Consider the following 15528-nt stretch of genomic DNA (forward strand, 5'->3'; position numbering starts at 1 on the left):
GAAAAACAGTATATTATTTTTTTATTTTAATTATATATATATTTTTTTGTACCCATTAGGCAATGAGTTAGTATCTTAGTGTCTTTCATATAATGTGAGCATATCTGCTCTGGATCTCACAGAATAATCTCCATATTTAATCACTGGCAGCTTGCTTAAGTAGACTGTGGAGATTTGGAACGCCTCCAGTCAATGCCATTGTGTGGCAGAAGGGCTGTTTTTCAAATGTGGTTCAGATCTGGCCCGACAATTCCCACAGTGCCTCAGTTTCTTCCTAGTAAGTAAGGAAAATTAGTAAAGATCAAAGAGGGTTTAATTCCAAGGCTCAGAGGTTTGGGATGCGTGTATAACTCCCCTCTAGCCCTGCTCTGATCCATCTCTGGGACGTCCTGCACAGAGGAGCATCTGTGTATGAAGCAGAGGGAGTCCGTGAGAAATAAGCGCACTGTGAAAAGCATACTAAGAGTGTAGATATGTGTGAAATAGACCAAGACCTGCAGTTTAACACCAAACCTTCTCCATATCCAGTGTCCCTCACACACACACACACACACAAACACATCCCCCATCATTTGCAGTTCAAATAAACACACCAAAATGGTAGTTGTGTGTGTATGTGTGTGCTCCCCTTTCTGCTTGATGCCTGCCTGGGCCATTAATGCCATGTAGGGTGTAACATTCTTCTTGAATTCATATGAGGGAAATGTAAATAAGCACAGACCACAGGGCAAGATTTAGAGAGATGAGGGCTGTTGAAGCACAAAGAGCTAATGTGGGGAAATAAAGTCCATCGTTCGTTCTTTCTCACTCTGTTTCTATTTAGATTTATCACCTCTCTCTTTTCTCATGTTTTTATATTTTAGATTTTACTTCCTGAATATTATAAACACTACAGTTTGGGGTCAGTACGATTTTTAAAATGTTTTTTAAAAGTAGTCTCTCATGCTCAGCATAAGATTTATTTGGTCAAAAATACAGTAAATACAGTAGTATTGTGAAATATTATTACAATTGTAACTATTTATATTTCAATTTTAAATGTCATTTATTCCAGTAATGGCAAATCAAAATTTTCAGCAGCCATTACTCCAGTCTTTATTGTCACATGATCCTTCAGAAATCATTTTTATGTGCTGGTTTGGTGCTCAAGAAACATTTATTATGATCAATGTTGAAAACAGTTGTGCGGTTTTTGTGGAAATGTTATACTTTTTTTCAGGATTCTTTGATGAATAGAAAGCTCAAAAGAACAACATTCATTTGAAATAGACTTTTTTTGTAACATTATAAATGTCACTTTTGATCAATTTAATGCATCATTTGCTGAATAAAATAATTTTTTGCATCATCAATTTAATGCATCATTTGCTGAATTTTATTTTCTTTTTTTTTTTACTTACTGACCCTAAACTTTAGAACAGTGGTGTATAAAAAGTGTACAAGGCACAGTGGCCCTCCAAAGAACCTCTTCCTTTCTCATCCAAGATATATTATATTTGGCATAGTTTATTATCAGATTGAACTTTAATGCACTTTTCAGATTTCAATTTGGACCTATCACCCGCTATGCATGTCAGTGAGCAAGACACTGTTCGATATGCTATTTTCTCTATTCTCTAATCTTTTCACATCTGTAATTGAATTAGTCCATTTTCCGCCATTCTTGCTTGTTCTTCTATCTTATTAATTTCTGCCTTGTAGCAGTAAAACAAATGAATTCCATTTCTTCCTTCACCATATGCCATTAAAGCTCTTTATAGATTAACATCCATAATGAATAGTTTAGATAAAGTCTTTAATAAGTCTCCTCCTCTTTTGTTATGTCATTCCTGGAACATCCTTTTTATTTTATCTTCTGTTGTTTCCATAGCAGCCTGAGCCTCCCTCTTCCTTTAATAGACTGTTGCCCATTTCTGGGTGAACTCAAACTATAACGGGTCCTAGTATTCTTGTTTTTCCACCGCTGGCCTCTGGAAATCTCAAAGGTGCAAGGCTAATTCAGAGGTAATATAGCTCTTTTAAAGATGAATTGTTGAAAGTGAGTCCTGACATGGTTTGGCTGTAAGAAGGAAGTGTATGCAGAGCATTTTGGGCTGAGATTTCATACGTCTCTGTCTGATGAAAAATGTATACCATTGTTCTTTAAAATAAATGTCAATAGGTCATTTAATGCAATGATATTCATAAGTGTGGTTTACATATTGATCCAAACATTTTCTGGGCAATTGAAACTTTAATAAAGTATCATTAAGATTTCACCAGAGCTACTTTGCTGAAATGTGAGATGCACTGCATATAATCTAACTAATTAAATCATTTTAAAACAGAGTAAAATGGCGTTTTTAAATGTGTTCGAAAGATTTATGGTGATGCATTATAATGACACAAGGTTATTAGTCATGATGAAGTGGAGCATAAGTGTGACTCAACTGTAGTTTCTGTTTTCTGCCAAAATATATCCAAATAAACTTTACATGCACATTTATCTTACCGTTCCTCTTCATCTGTCTCTCTTCTGGACATGTCAGGCCTATCTCAGGCTCAGCTCTGTATAAATGACTGTTCCCTGACTGCTGCAGTCTCCTCAAACTAAATATTTAAACAGGGCATACTTGAGCACCCATTTATTTAAACTTTAAAGTTTAACTTGCTGCTTTAAAACCATTGAAAATCGCTAAAGGGAAGCTAGAATGCTGTCCTTAGTGATTTCCTTGCACTAAAGGCTATAATTATCAAAATATTCCTTTTATGTTCTGTTCTTTTGTAAGATTTTTGCCATATTGGTGCCTGTATATTGTACAATTTACCGCCATATATTTCAGTAGGTCATGTAATTTACCAAAATCTGCTTTTTTATGTTAAAATGTACTGATAACCACCAAAATCATACAGGTGGCACAATAGAAAACCACAATGGAAATAAGCCTATTGTCAGACTCTGTTCCATGTTTTGTGTGTGTCCTGCTCCCCTTGTGCCTTCCCATGCCCTTATTTGGTTAGTTTCCTGTTCCTGTCCTGATTAGTTTAGTTCATTTGTCCCAGGTGTTTCCCTTGATGTTTCATTGCTCCCAGGTGTGTCTCGTCATCCCCTCCTCCTGTGTGTATAAAAAGTGTTCCCAGTCCCAAGTTCTCTGTCCGCTGTGTACGTCTTCGTGTGAACGTCTTCGTGTGAACGTGTTCGTCTCCCTTGGTTCCTTGGTGCAAATAAAGTCTTGTCAACATATTCTCCAGCGTCTCCTCGTCCCTCGTGTGTGTGTGCAACGTGACACCTATGGCTTTTTTGTGTATATATCATCGGCAATTTTTGAAGTGTTTTATGGGTTAGTCTATATGGTGCTTTCCTGTACAATTGTTTTAAATCTTGTCTAATAAAGAAAACAAACAAATGATGAATCAGTTTATTGTGAGTGGCCTTTCCATAAAACATGCCCAGTACTCGTAAAGACAAAACACCATCAGGGTAACAGAAAATGGACACAAAACAGCTTAATGTACAGTACTGATACCAAAATGAGAAGAAACTAAATTATTTATGTATTATATGGTGATTCATAGTTTAACCATAAAAACCAATCATAGTTTAACCATAGCAAAAACCATAAATTTGACTGTATTTTAGGTAAAATTGCATAGAGTGCAATGATAATGCAATGGCTCAGGCCATCCAAGATGTAGATGATTTTTTCTTCCATAGAACAGTAAAGATGATTTTAGCTGAATGGATTGGCTATGGATTAATGTTGTAAATTATGTATAGTTTCTTGCTGACCGATATTTTACTTCCTAAGACCACAATATATCATCAGGAGCCACGGACATTCATTTTCTGTTGCTTGACTCTCAAAGCGAAAAGTGGAACACAAAACACTAATATACTTTACTGATAAAAAAAGAGAGAGAAGAAACAAAATGATTTATATAAAACATAATGAAGTGTCATGCAGGGTAATGTCCTTTCATTGTTTTTCACCCTAAATTATAGGGTAAGTCATAGTTTTACCATGCAAGAACCATAAATTGGACAGTATTTTACAGTAAAATAAAATGCAATGTTAAACCATTTACCATTTTTCAACATATGGTAATATGACTTAGTTCACCATTAACAGTTTTATTACTCTAGCATTTTTACAGTGCAGTATATCTATTCTTATATTTACTAAAACTTGAAGGATTTCAGTAGCTTGCTGGCAACATAATGCCAGTTTAAGTGCATATAATTCTTTACTTTATAAAAAGACCACTGGCAAGACCATCTCCTGTGTATTTTGTGAGAAATAACATGACTGTGCTGTGGGATGTAACACCTACAACCATCTCTGAGTGGATCTTCTAGTAGTGAATGAATGGAAGTTCAGTGAAATGGGCCCCGGAATGTGATGTAAGACCCTTTGAGAGTCACTGACCCAGCCCCCTCACATTGTTCTGACTGAAAGCACAGGTTTATATTTGTTCGTATGATTGCTATGTGCAAGATCGAGGGATGGAGAGAGAGAGTTGGAGTAGATGAATCATCAGTGCAGCTCGAATGCTTTGGGTATTTTTTGAGACACTTTATTGTTCTATCTTAAAACAAGCCAAGTGCGCCATTAAATGTACAATATAATAGTCCATGTGCCATGTTGTATCGCCACTTGTAACTCTTCAGTGCGGTAAAAACCTTCTTCGCTACTGTCAAAGCAAATGTGCTTCACTTCTGGCTTGAGTCAGAAAAATGCATGTGGATGGCTCAGAAAACTTCCCATCGTGCTCTGCAGCTGCTGTCCTCCCTTTAATCTGATGCTTTGATGGATGTGGCACAGCAGTACTTCCGTACAGTGAAGAGCCCTTTCAAAGTGGAAGTGGGGCAGAAATAGCCAGCTAATCCACAAGGTCATACAGGAGCTCAGGGTCCCAATGCAGCTCTGGATAGCTTAATGTAATACACAGCCTGTCTTTTCTTCCCTTTCTTCACATGTACAGGCTGTAAATAGTTAACAAAACTCCAGAGCAAATAGAATTTCAAGCAAAGTCTCTGTTGTAACCCCATGAAAATAATGTAACTTTTTATACCACAATCACATATACCGCATTTTTATTTTTAATTTTTTTGCATGTACACTCTAAAAACGGCTCGGTTAAAAACAAGCCAATTTGGGTTATTTTGGCAACCCAGTGCTGGGTCAAAAAGGGACGAACCCAGCGCTGGGTTGTTTTAACCCAACAAGTTGGGTTATAATGTTTGACCCAGCATGCTGGGTTGCTTTTTTATGGTTTAAAACAGGGCTGTCCAAACTCGGTCCTGGAGGGCCGGTGTCCTGCAGAGTTTAGCTCCAACCCTAATTAAACACACCAGAACCAGCTAATCAAGCTCTTACTAGGCATAGAAACTTCCAGTCAGATGTGTTGAGGCAAGTTGGAGCTAAACTCTCCAGGACACCGGCCTTCCAGGACCGAGTTTGGACAGCCCTGGTTTAAAATTACACTACACTGCTAGGCTAAAATGAACCCAAATCAAGCTAGTCATTAAACCTACAAATCTTGTTCATTTTAAAATCACTTTTACACACACAGAATGACTATCAAAAGGTAAATATTTATTTAAAACAAGAGAAAACAGTCAAAAGTAACATGCATGTAAGAAGAAATGCAGAAAAGTATGGCATTAACAGCTACAGAGTTTATAAATGAAGCATTGAACATTTGTTGAATATAACTTTTAAGATCAAATTTGACTTTTTTGGTAAATTTTATATATTGTATAAAAATATTATACAAAAACACTATTATACAATAGTTGTACAATTAGTTAATAGTTAAGTTATTTACAAACTATTCTGGCATGACAGTAAATAAACCACAACATTAGCACTGATATTTTAACATTTATCAGAAACATATGTGTGAAAGAATGTGAGCATGTGTATGAATGACAGAGTGTAAACTCCATTTATTCTGAATACTTTCCGTACCCACTGTACTCCAGCTTGTGGAAAAGCTACTTGTGATGAACTGATTTGTCATATTGCTGTCTCTTTTACCACCTGCATTATTGTGGTGGTTGTCAACATTTGTTAAAGACACAAAACAGATTTTAGTAGCAGTGTGCATTGTTGAATTTACTACTTTACACTCAAATTCTCTTGTTTGTAAATTACAGTTTATACTGTAAAATGTACAGTTTGTTCTGTAAATGTTTTTACAGTTTTTCTGTATTTTTTACAAAATTATTCTGGCAACCACAGCTGCCAAAATTATTTTGTAAAAACTACAGAATTTTTTTTACAGTGTACCTCACAAATTTTCATGTACGTGGAGGGCTGGTCTTTAAAGGGTTAGTTCACCAAAAAATGAAAATGGTCATAATTTATTCACCCCCCGTGTTGTTCCAAACCCATACAAACTCTGCAAATTTTTGGAACACAAATAAATATATAAATAATAATATATTCTCTTAATTTTTGTCCTCTATTGCAAGTCTGGGAGACCAGTATTTTCTTCTGAACAGACATGTTCGCTATGACATAATTTAAGATTTATTCATATATACATATTGGCATGGATTACTTCTACAATAACTCTGTATTTTTGAAGCTTGAAAATACTGATTATCGAGACTTTCAATGGATTAACAAAAAAATATGAGAGAAAATTAAAAATATCTTCATTTGTGTTCTAAAGATAGACAAAAGTCTTACAGGTTTGGAATGACATGAGGGCAAGTAAATTATTTTTTTTGTGCGAACTATTCCTTTAAGAAAGGAAGACCAAGAATGATGACTCTCCAAATCAGACAACTCCAAAGTTGGTTTGAGTTCTTTAAAGGGTTAGTTCACCAAAAAATTTGCATGGTCATAATTTATTCTCCCCCATGTTGTTCCAAACCCATACAAACTCTGCTAATTTTTGGAACACAAATACATATATTTAATATTCTCTTCATTTTTGTCCTCTATTGCAAGTCTGGGAGACCAGTATTTTCTTCTGAACAGACATGTTCGCTATGATATAATTTAAGATTTATTCATATATAAATATTGGCATGGATTACTTCTACAATAACTCTGTATTTTTGAAGCTTGAAAATACTGATTATCTAGACTTTCAATGGATTAACAAAAAATTATGAGAGTAATTCTCTCTTTAACGTCCGCGTTCCCAACCCAGCGTTTTTTAGTGTAATTTAACCTGACGTGCGAGAGGAACATCCAGGCATAACTGCTTAGAAAACTATCCAAAGGCATGGATTATATTAAAAACAACTTCATAATCAGAATATTATTAGCCTACAGTAAAAGAAAAAAAGAATGCAGCCATTTGCACTGAAAGCGGAGGAGGTGTTTTGCTGTACCTTGATTCCTTGAAGCCCATTCCCCAGATGGAATTTGGTTATCTCATCCTGAGGTCACACCAGAAAAAGAGATGTAAGCATTCCTCTGCAATCAGCTGTTGAGCTGTACAGCTGCCCTAGAGTTGACTTAGAATGATAGCCATCAGCATTTTGGCTAAGAAAGGGGCTGTGGTGCTTTTGTGAAATTAAAGGACATCCATTTTATTGCACCTTTGCATTTCTTATTCAAACCAAATGTATTAGTTATTATCAAGGTTATATCGTAAACTAAAACTAATAAAAACATTTTTGTTAATTGAAATAAAGCTGAACTTAAATAAAATATAAATATTAGACGTAAAAACTATAAATGTAAATTAATTGGAAATAAATAAAACATAAACCTAAACGTTAAATATAAATTAAACGTACATAGTAACTAATGAAAATTACAAAAACACTACAAAATTACTACAAATTAAACTAAATTTAAAATGAAAACTGAAAATGTCCTTAAAATGAAACCAAATTGAAAATGAAATTGAAAATGAAAAATATAAAAATTACACTGGTATGATGTTAGTAGCACATGATTCAAAGTTCTATATAGTGAAAATTGTCATGCTTTCAACTTCACTGTGCTGCTTTGGATCCATGCTGTTCAGGCTGTATTGTGTTCTTTTGATGTCAGACAGGCAGAATACTGTGATTTAACACACACCATGTGATCATAAAAGAAGCCAATCAGCCTCATGATTTGGAAAACTGGGTTTGCTGGTGGCTGTCAGTGCAGGTTACTCTAAAACCTAAAGCACTGAGAGGGGGTAATTGATACTACTGTGTGTGTGTGTGTGTGTGTAGGGGGTTGGCTCAGGTTGAAATGTGAAGCACAGTCCAATAAGATACTCTTCTTTCAGATGGATGCACATCCACACCGACAACTTAAGCTACTTGGAAGTTAAAGAGCCAGCTGCATTCAAATAGATTTATGGATGTTTTATTGAGTAATGTAAACATTTATTTTTTCTCTTTGTTGCGACCTATAGTGTTGTGAGAAGGCTTTTGATAGGAGTATTGATTTACCCAACCAGGCACAGCTCACGCTGTTAAGCATCATCTACGAATGCTCTGTGTTGGTTTTTGGTGGTCTTTGACTCACTAGGAGATTTTGGATAAGGGGAGAGTAGGTAAAATGTGTCATTGGGTAAATTATTCTTGCAAAATCTGCATAATTTTATGCTTAAAGTTCTGTAAGATATGTTCAAAAGTGCTCTGTAGGGAAAAAATATAATCCAAAAATTAAAAAACGAACAAGCACACCTCACAAAAATATTATTAAGACTATTTGTTCATGATTTCTTTATAGATAGATACATGCATGCACAAGAAAGTAAATAAATAAGTAAATGTCTTGGCATTTAATAAAGGAAACATTGGCATCAGGATGTTTTTGTTTTTGTTTTTTTAAATGAAGGTAAGCTATAATGCATCACACGGGCCTACCGTTTATAAATATTACAAAACCTCTGAAGTTATGGTACTACATCATTTACATGTAAACGGTAGCCTATTCTTTCCCCTGCTCGGATACTTTTTGCCTCGTGTATTGCCTGGGGTCTTTACAGTTGGAGGGAAAGTGACTGATTTGCGTGTAAATGATTCCAACAACACAAGCTATTCACGTCGCTAATTAAACTAATGTAAGAACGTTGACTTGCTGACATCATGGACGCTCATTACCATTCACAAGCTCGAGTGGGCAGCGCGAACAGCGAGCCAGTCGAGTCCAAGCCACGGTTCACTGTGCTCTCAGCTTGTTACTGAGGAGAAGGCTTTAAACCCCGAATGCTGCCGCTGGTGGAGCTGTCACGGAGAATCGCGCTGGATCTGCGGGGATGCTTCGTGCTTTCACGTTATTGTAGATGATTTATCAAACGCATCAGCGCTTAAGGCATGTCTTTCCCGGACGATACCTTTGTACGAACTAAGGCTGGTCAGTAGTGCTTGACAAAGCCGTGCGGACTGGATCGAAGCGAGCGCTTGTTTGTGGAGAAGTGAAAGTGCGCCAACTGATCGCTTTTCGTGCTGGAGATGTTGTTTAGCGCGTGCTTGGATCGATTCACGACGGACGACATCAAACTCTCTTGTCTTCGTTCATGGTAAAAGGTAAGCGTTTGTGGCTCTGTTACTTTAATCGGGTCTGCAGTTTAAAATGATGCGTGATGCCTTTTCCCTTCGTTCGCTGGGTGATGTGGTCGAGGTATTCCTTGAAAGTTGATCCATAAACTTAATAATCAAACGCAGATCAGGTAGGCTAATGTTACGGATCTACGCGTCTGTTAAAATACTGTTATTAGAGAGCAGTCTTTTGTTGCGTTTACCTTTTTCTACGTCTTTGATTTCATCTAACACGATTGCGAAAATGACTGTGAAAGACAAATTAATGCAACTTTTCACCATAGTTATCTTTTATTTTGAGCCATTGCTAGTTGACCTGTTCCAGTTATTCGGATTAAGACTTTGTTTGGTGGTGTTTTGTTGGAATAACACATGAAGGGACAAGTTGGAGAATAATACCCAAGAGACCAGGCAGTTGCTGTTGAATTCGTACAAGGGGAAACGCTTCTCGCGTTTGCAGATCGTAGATAACGTTACCCGATTCGTCAATGAATCGTTCTTATGAGTCGGATCTTTTCAGTGAATTGGTTGACCCGGGTCAAAAAAACGGGTTGAATGATTAGTTCACGACTCGGACGGAATCGGTCCAAGCGGTTCTCGAGTCAACAACTTATTGAACTGAGAACAGTCAATTTCGGACTTGTGCGATTTGAGCTGCGAATAGACAAATTTTTAATCTAAGTCAACGCCACAGCTGTAATAAGGACACTGGAACGATATCATTGGAATCACTTTCAGAATGTTTTTCGTGCTGACGAACGATGAAAACATTGACAGCCAATCAGAATCCACTCTAGTATTTAAAGCGACAGACAACATGACCGCAGTTCACGAATTTAATAAACAACCTTATCGTATATTAATATAGTTATCTTTGTAGTTATCATTTTTGGTGTGAAAAGACTTTAAGGTCTTTTGTTGTAGGCCGTTTGTTTTACTGATGTGGTGAAAGGTAAGCATAAATAATTATGGATAAAGCAATGGTTAAAAGGTTACAGTCTGACTGTGACAGTTTAATCGACACATTAAGAAACAGTTGGATAACTTCAGTTGGCATGGACAACGTAGTGACTCAATCACTAACTTAAAAATAGCTATATCTGGTTTTGTAACCATCAAAAGAACCGAAATGTGAAATGGCTCGGACTTTTCATCACTGTTTGATGCTTTGCTTGCTTGCTGTCAATGGGATGTTACTCTGGGCTGAATCCATCTTATTTTATAGCACTATTTCGATTAAATCAATATCGCTTCCTCCCGCACCCCTCATCCATTTGAAGCAGCCTCCATTAAACTGATTTCTTTTTCTTTGAATAATTGATTTATTTACCTGTTCATATAGTAGTAGGTCATCAGTCATGAGTGTTGTCTTGTTTCAATTATTTGTGTCAGTGTTTACATTATGGGAGCTTTTAAAGTCATATAGGCACAGAAACGTGACAACAGTAGTAAGGTCTTCCAGTGAACAGAGCTGTCTTGTATTCTGTATTATTGAAGCACAAACCCAGTCAATACCACAACACAAAGCTTTTAATATAAAAATTACAGATTCAGAAAGCTGTCTTTTTAAAAACATTGATGTTTAAGGTGGGAAAATTATACACAGTTGCATATACACAAAAGATAAGTGAGAATAGGAGGTGAATTGGTTTTCACTAGCACCCAGCTGTGACCAGCTCCTCCACTGTGTGTTGCCCTTTAAAAAGCTTGTTTAATTCATCCGGAATGATGCCATGGAAAATTTGGCTTTTTTTATGCTCATTTTAATTTGTTAAAGTTTTAGTAATTTTGTTTTTCTTTCTTTCTTTTTTTTTCAGTTAATGTTTTATTTTTTTCCCCAAGTAACAAAAAGGTTTATTTTATATATGGTTTTAGTTAACTATAATAACGCTGGCCACAGCCGACCTGGTTTCTCACTTGTTTTTAAATGGCAGTTGTATTAAAGATGACAATGCCATTGTGTCTAGACATAGGCTATTGTTAAAGAGAATGAGATGAGATAGTCTGGTGGTTGCACAGGCCTTATTTTTAAGGGGATAAGCTTCCCTCAAGCTAACAATAAGTCCACATCTGTTGTTGTCTGAACAATTTAAAAATGCAATGATTAACCCACAATAAGCAATTGTCCAATCCGATCATAAATCACATTTACCCTGTTCCGCTTGGATGCCTCAGGGGCATAACAAACAACCTTCTGTGTCATGCCTAGATTACATTCCCAGTCTTCCATATTTGCTATGTAGGACAAATCCTTTTGAAAGGCTCTCAGTGCAGTCTTGTAGATCACATTGACTTGGTCCAAGCATGACATTTGTAATGAAATCAGCATGCATAGTTGCAACCCGGCATCCTTTTTAATTCAAATCACATTTAGATGATTGGAAGAGCATTATCAATGGACTGTGGAGTGGTATTGAGCCTAGAATTTGCAGTGATGTGCGATGCATGTCAAAACATGGAAGGAGTTTCACTCAGTCCTTTCTGTGTGATTGAGAAGAGATTTACAGGTGACCTAATTTTTGTCCAGTTCATTTATCTGGACCAGACTGGCATCTCCATGGAACTCTTTTCATATTCATCCCAGAAATCTCACTGCGGCTAAATGGGTTTATCCTTTCCGGATAAGCATACATTATTAGTTATGACTGGTTAAAATGTTCTGGTAGAAGACTACACTTTTCCAAGAGGGCCGTATTACTCTGTAGTGATCCCTTTTTGTTTTTGTTTTCCGCCCTTTAGTTGATATGCTCTGCAGAATGATCAAGCACTGTGTGAGAGAGCAGGTAAGTTTCTCATCAGTGTTTGGTGTTTCACAGATGGACTGTTTGTGAGGGCCTCTATGTTCCTGTGAGTGTTCAGTATCAATGCGAGTTGTGAAGTTGCCACCCTCAAGTAATGCAGGTGAATTGTCCTTGCTCAAGGGTGTTGGAACTGCAGAGAGACCAGCTGCATGGCCTATATAAGTCTGCTCACCATTACCTCCTACAGAACATTCAAAGAAATGCTTTTAAACTACTTGAGCTTCATGCAGGTTTTAAAACACTACATCCATTTATAGGTTGTTTTTGTTTCCTTCATCTTAAATATTTATAAGTGAACTATTGTGTTCTAGGCCTTTTTTGTCTTGTGTACCCCCATAGCCCTATTAGTAAGTGCCACTTCATCGATTACAAGGAATTTGTTTTCTTTTGAGTTTCATTGTACTGGAATGTTATTTGGCATTATTATTATAGTCAGCGTGAAAGGAAATAATTATTTTTTCTGAATGCAAGTTATTGATCTTGTAAACAATTCATCTATTCTCGTAACTAGATCTTCCGGTGAAATGGTAGACTTCTCTCTGGTGACGTATGCCAGACTTTTCCAATTTATTTGTCCCACCAATTAGTTCCAATCGCATTGCAATCTGCCTCTAAATCGACAACCAATGGAAAGAATCAAGCCCCTGCATTTTTTCCAATAATCCATTTCGCTGGGATCTATGTCACAATGTGAAAGATTCCGTTGCTACTTCTGTTACATTGTGATTTTAATGTTATTAAAGTGGCCATTATAATGAGACACAGGAGGTTGTTTGTTGTCTGCAAGTTTTGACCGTTCTGCAGGCTATCATAGAGAAACTTTCCCTGAGAGATCGAACTGAGAATTTGTTCATAAATAAAATTCAGATGTTTAACAAAAGTGAAGTCATTTGCACTCTTTGTATGGTGATACTTAAATACCATAGAGACTCAACTAGTATGAAATAACATTTTCAAGTGATTTTCAATTTCATTGTGGAGAAGATATGAATTTCATGTAAAAAGAGTTGTACACTACCATTCAAAAGTTTGTGGTCTTGAGGTCTTGCACTACCATTCAAAAGTTTGTGCAGTTGCATTATCTAGGTCTGTTAGTCAGACAACAAAAGCAGGACTGGTGTGATTTCAGTCAGACTAAAGTATTTAAATGACATTTTGAAAAGACAAATAATTGTTTTAATCTGAATGAAATCTTACATTTAAGTGCTTGTTATTGCACTTGATGTTTTAGACACGTCAATTGCAAGCTTGTTGAAGAAATACCATGACTCACTCTTTATATCCTTAGGACAAGAGAAGCATGATGACACAGATCTGTTGATGGCTTAAACTGAACCAACAGACTTTTTTTTTTCTTGTCTGTCTTGCTTCCATAGCAACCAGAGTTCTTTGACGTACATGATTCTATAGATTAAACATATCCTTAAATTAACCATCTGGTCAATGTGAAAACGTCAGTCAATCATTGTGTTATTGGCCGGTGTCTGTCTTTGACACCTTACAGCCTGTCAGGCCTCTGAGGTGCTAATGGGTTTGGCCCTAAGTGGGCGGCTTGTTTTCTCTTCCTTTGGTCTAAGAGGTTAGTTAATCTGACCAACTGGCCGGCGTGCTCAGAAAGTGTGGTTTTGGCAGAGCTTGACGCCTGTGTCTGCTTGTCTGGACGCTAACCAGACACTGCGTGTTTGACTGGTGGAGTGTGTGTTTCATCGTGTTTCAATGAGTCATTGGACATGTTGAGGGTTTTTGTTGGAATGTTTGGGCCGCTCCTGGTTTTAACCAAATGTGGATATGCTGATTGACAAAGTGAAAGAATAAAAAGAGAAAAGCTGTGTGGGAGGGTTGCTTGAGAGTTTTAATTGTAACTTGAGATATTAGCACAAAGTGAATTCATTGTATGCACCTCATGTATCGTTCATTCTTTGTGTTAAATGAGTTTACTGTTTGAGGGAGCTGAGAAATAAATGTTTTGTGTCAAAAACACATTTTATTGAGCTATATTGCTCTTAGTGTAATGTATTCAGAAATTTAATTTCAGTTTATATACCAAACTTATTTTTATGTCATGTCAGCATCTTTGACAAAAACGTGGTAAAATAAGCTCTTCATCCTAATTTGTCCAAGTCAACATTGGAAACAATTTAATTTGGTTATTTTATAACACAATATATTAATTAGGTTAATCCTGATACATTTGGAAATCAGTTGTAAAATATGAGAATTTATGGAAGAATCTGTCCATTCAAGGGTCTTATATCTAACCAAACCAAACTAATCATGACTGTTAACAGGGATTTCCATTAAAAATAAACAAATGCATGGTGTACTATTTAAATTGTTTTATTTGACTGTTGTTTACCTTGCCATTTTAGGAAAATCTGTCTCCACTGTAAGTGCCCTCGTGAGGAGCATGTTGTGACCGCCATGCCTCTGGAGATGGAGAAGACAGTGACCAAGCTGATGTACGACTTCCAGAGGAACTCTACATCCGATGATGACTCTGGCTGTGCTCTGGAGGAGTATGCCTGGGTGCCGCCTGGACTCAAACCTGAACAGGTAACACTTTTTAACACTCTGTACTAGAGCCCGACCGATATGGGTTTTTTGGGGGCCGATACCGATATTAGGGAGTAAACAAAGGCCGATACCGATATATCGGCCGATATTCTTTGTGTATATTATATTACAGTACCAGTCAAAAGTTTGGACACTTTCCCATTCGTGTGTCCAAACATTTGACTGGTACTATATATAGAATACAGTATATACATAAACAGAATATATATACATAAACACATTTTTTGCAATGATCACTCAAATGTGGTGATCAAACACTTATAATGGTGACAGAGATATGTAAGGGCATTTAACAATTTAACAATAAACTTTACTATCCAAAATGAGTCTGACATCAGTGCACTGAACAGTAAAGTTGAAGTTTATTCAACTTTAATTCAATTCAATTCCATTCAACTTTATTCCGTTGAAGTTTATTTCACTTCAAAACATTCATTCATGGATTTGCGCTACTGTCTTCACACACAGACGAAACTTACTAGAGAAGTGTGACATAATATAATATAGGGGAGTGCGATGCACAAAGTAACGGGGGGTTAGTTGTAACACACGTGGTTTGAATATTTATTTTACCATAGTAAAGGTTTTTATTATTCATTTAAAATGAGACAAATCTGCTATTATTTTAATCTCCAATCTGTTATTTATCAGTTCAGATAGTTTTTT

The 15528-nt window shown here is 36.5% G+C and overlaps 1 protein-coding gene across 2 annotated transcripts in view; it reads left to right on the forward strand.

Annotated features, from left to right (window-relative positions):
- LOC107696846 (prickle-like protein 2) overlaps nt 1-15528 on the forward strand; it is a 106077-nt gene that overhangs the window by 64108 nt on the left and 26441 nt on the right. Inside the window, exons 1-2 of one of the 2 annotated variants that reach the window (XM_016497367.1) lie at nt 9066-9475; nt 14658-14841. In XM_016497367.1, the coding sequence (XP_016352853.1) occupies nt 14710-14841 (132 nt within the window). In that variant the 5' untranslated portion in view covers nt 9066-9475; nt 14658-14709. Of the gene's footprint in view, nt 1-9065; nt 9476-14657; nt 14842-15528 lie in introns of those variants that run through there. The other variant, XM_016497366.1, reaches the window with a different exon arrangement.

Source organism: Sinocyclocheilus anshuiensis, unplaced genomic scaffold (genome assembly GCF_001515605.1).
Source record: "Sinocyclocheilus anshuiensis isolate Anshui unplaced genomic scaffold, SAMN03320099.WGS_v1.1 scaffold710, whole genome shotgun sequence".
NCBI lineage: Eukaryota > Metazoa > Chordata > Actinopteri > Cypriniformes > Cyprinidae > Sinocyclocheilus > Sinocyclocheilus anshuiensis.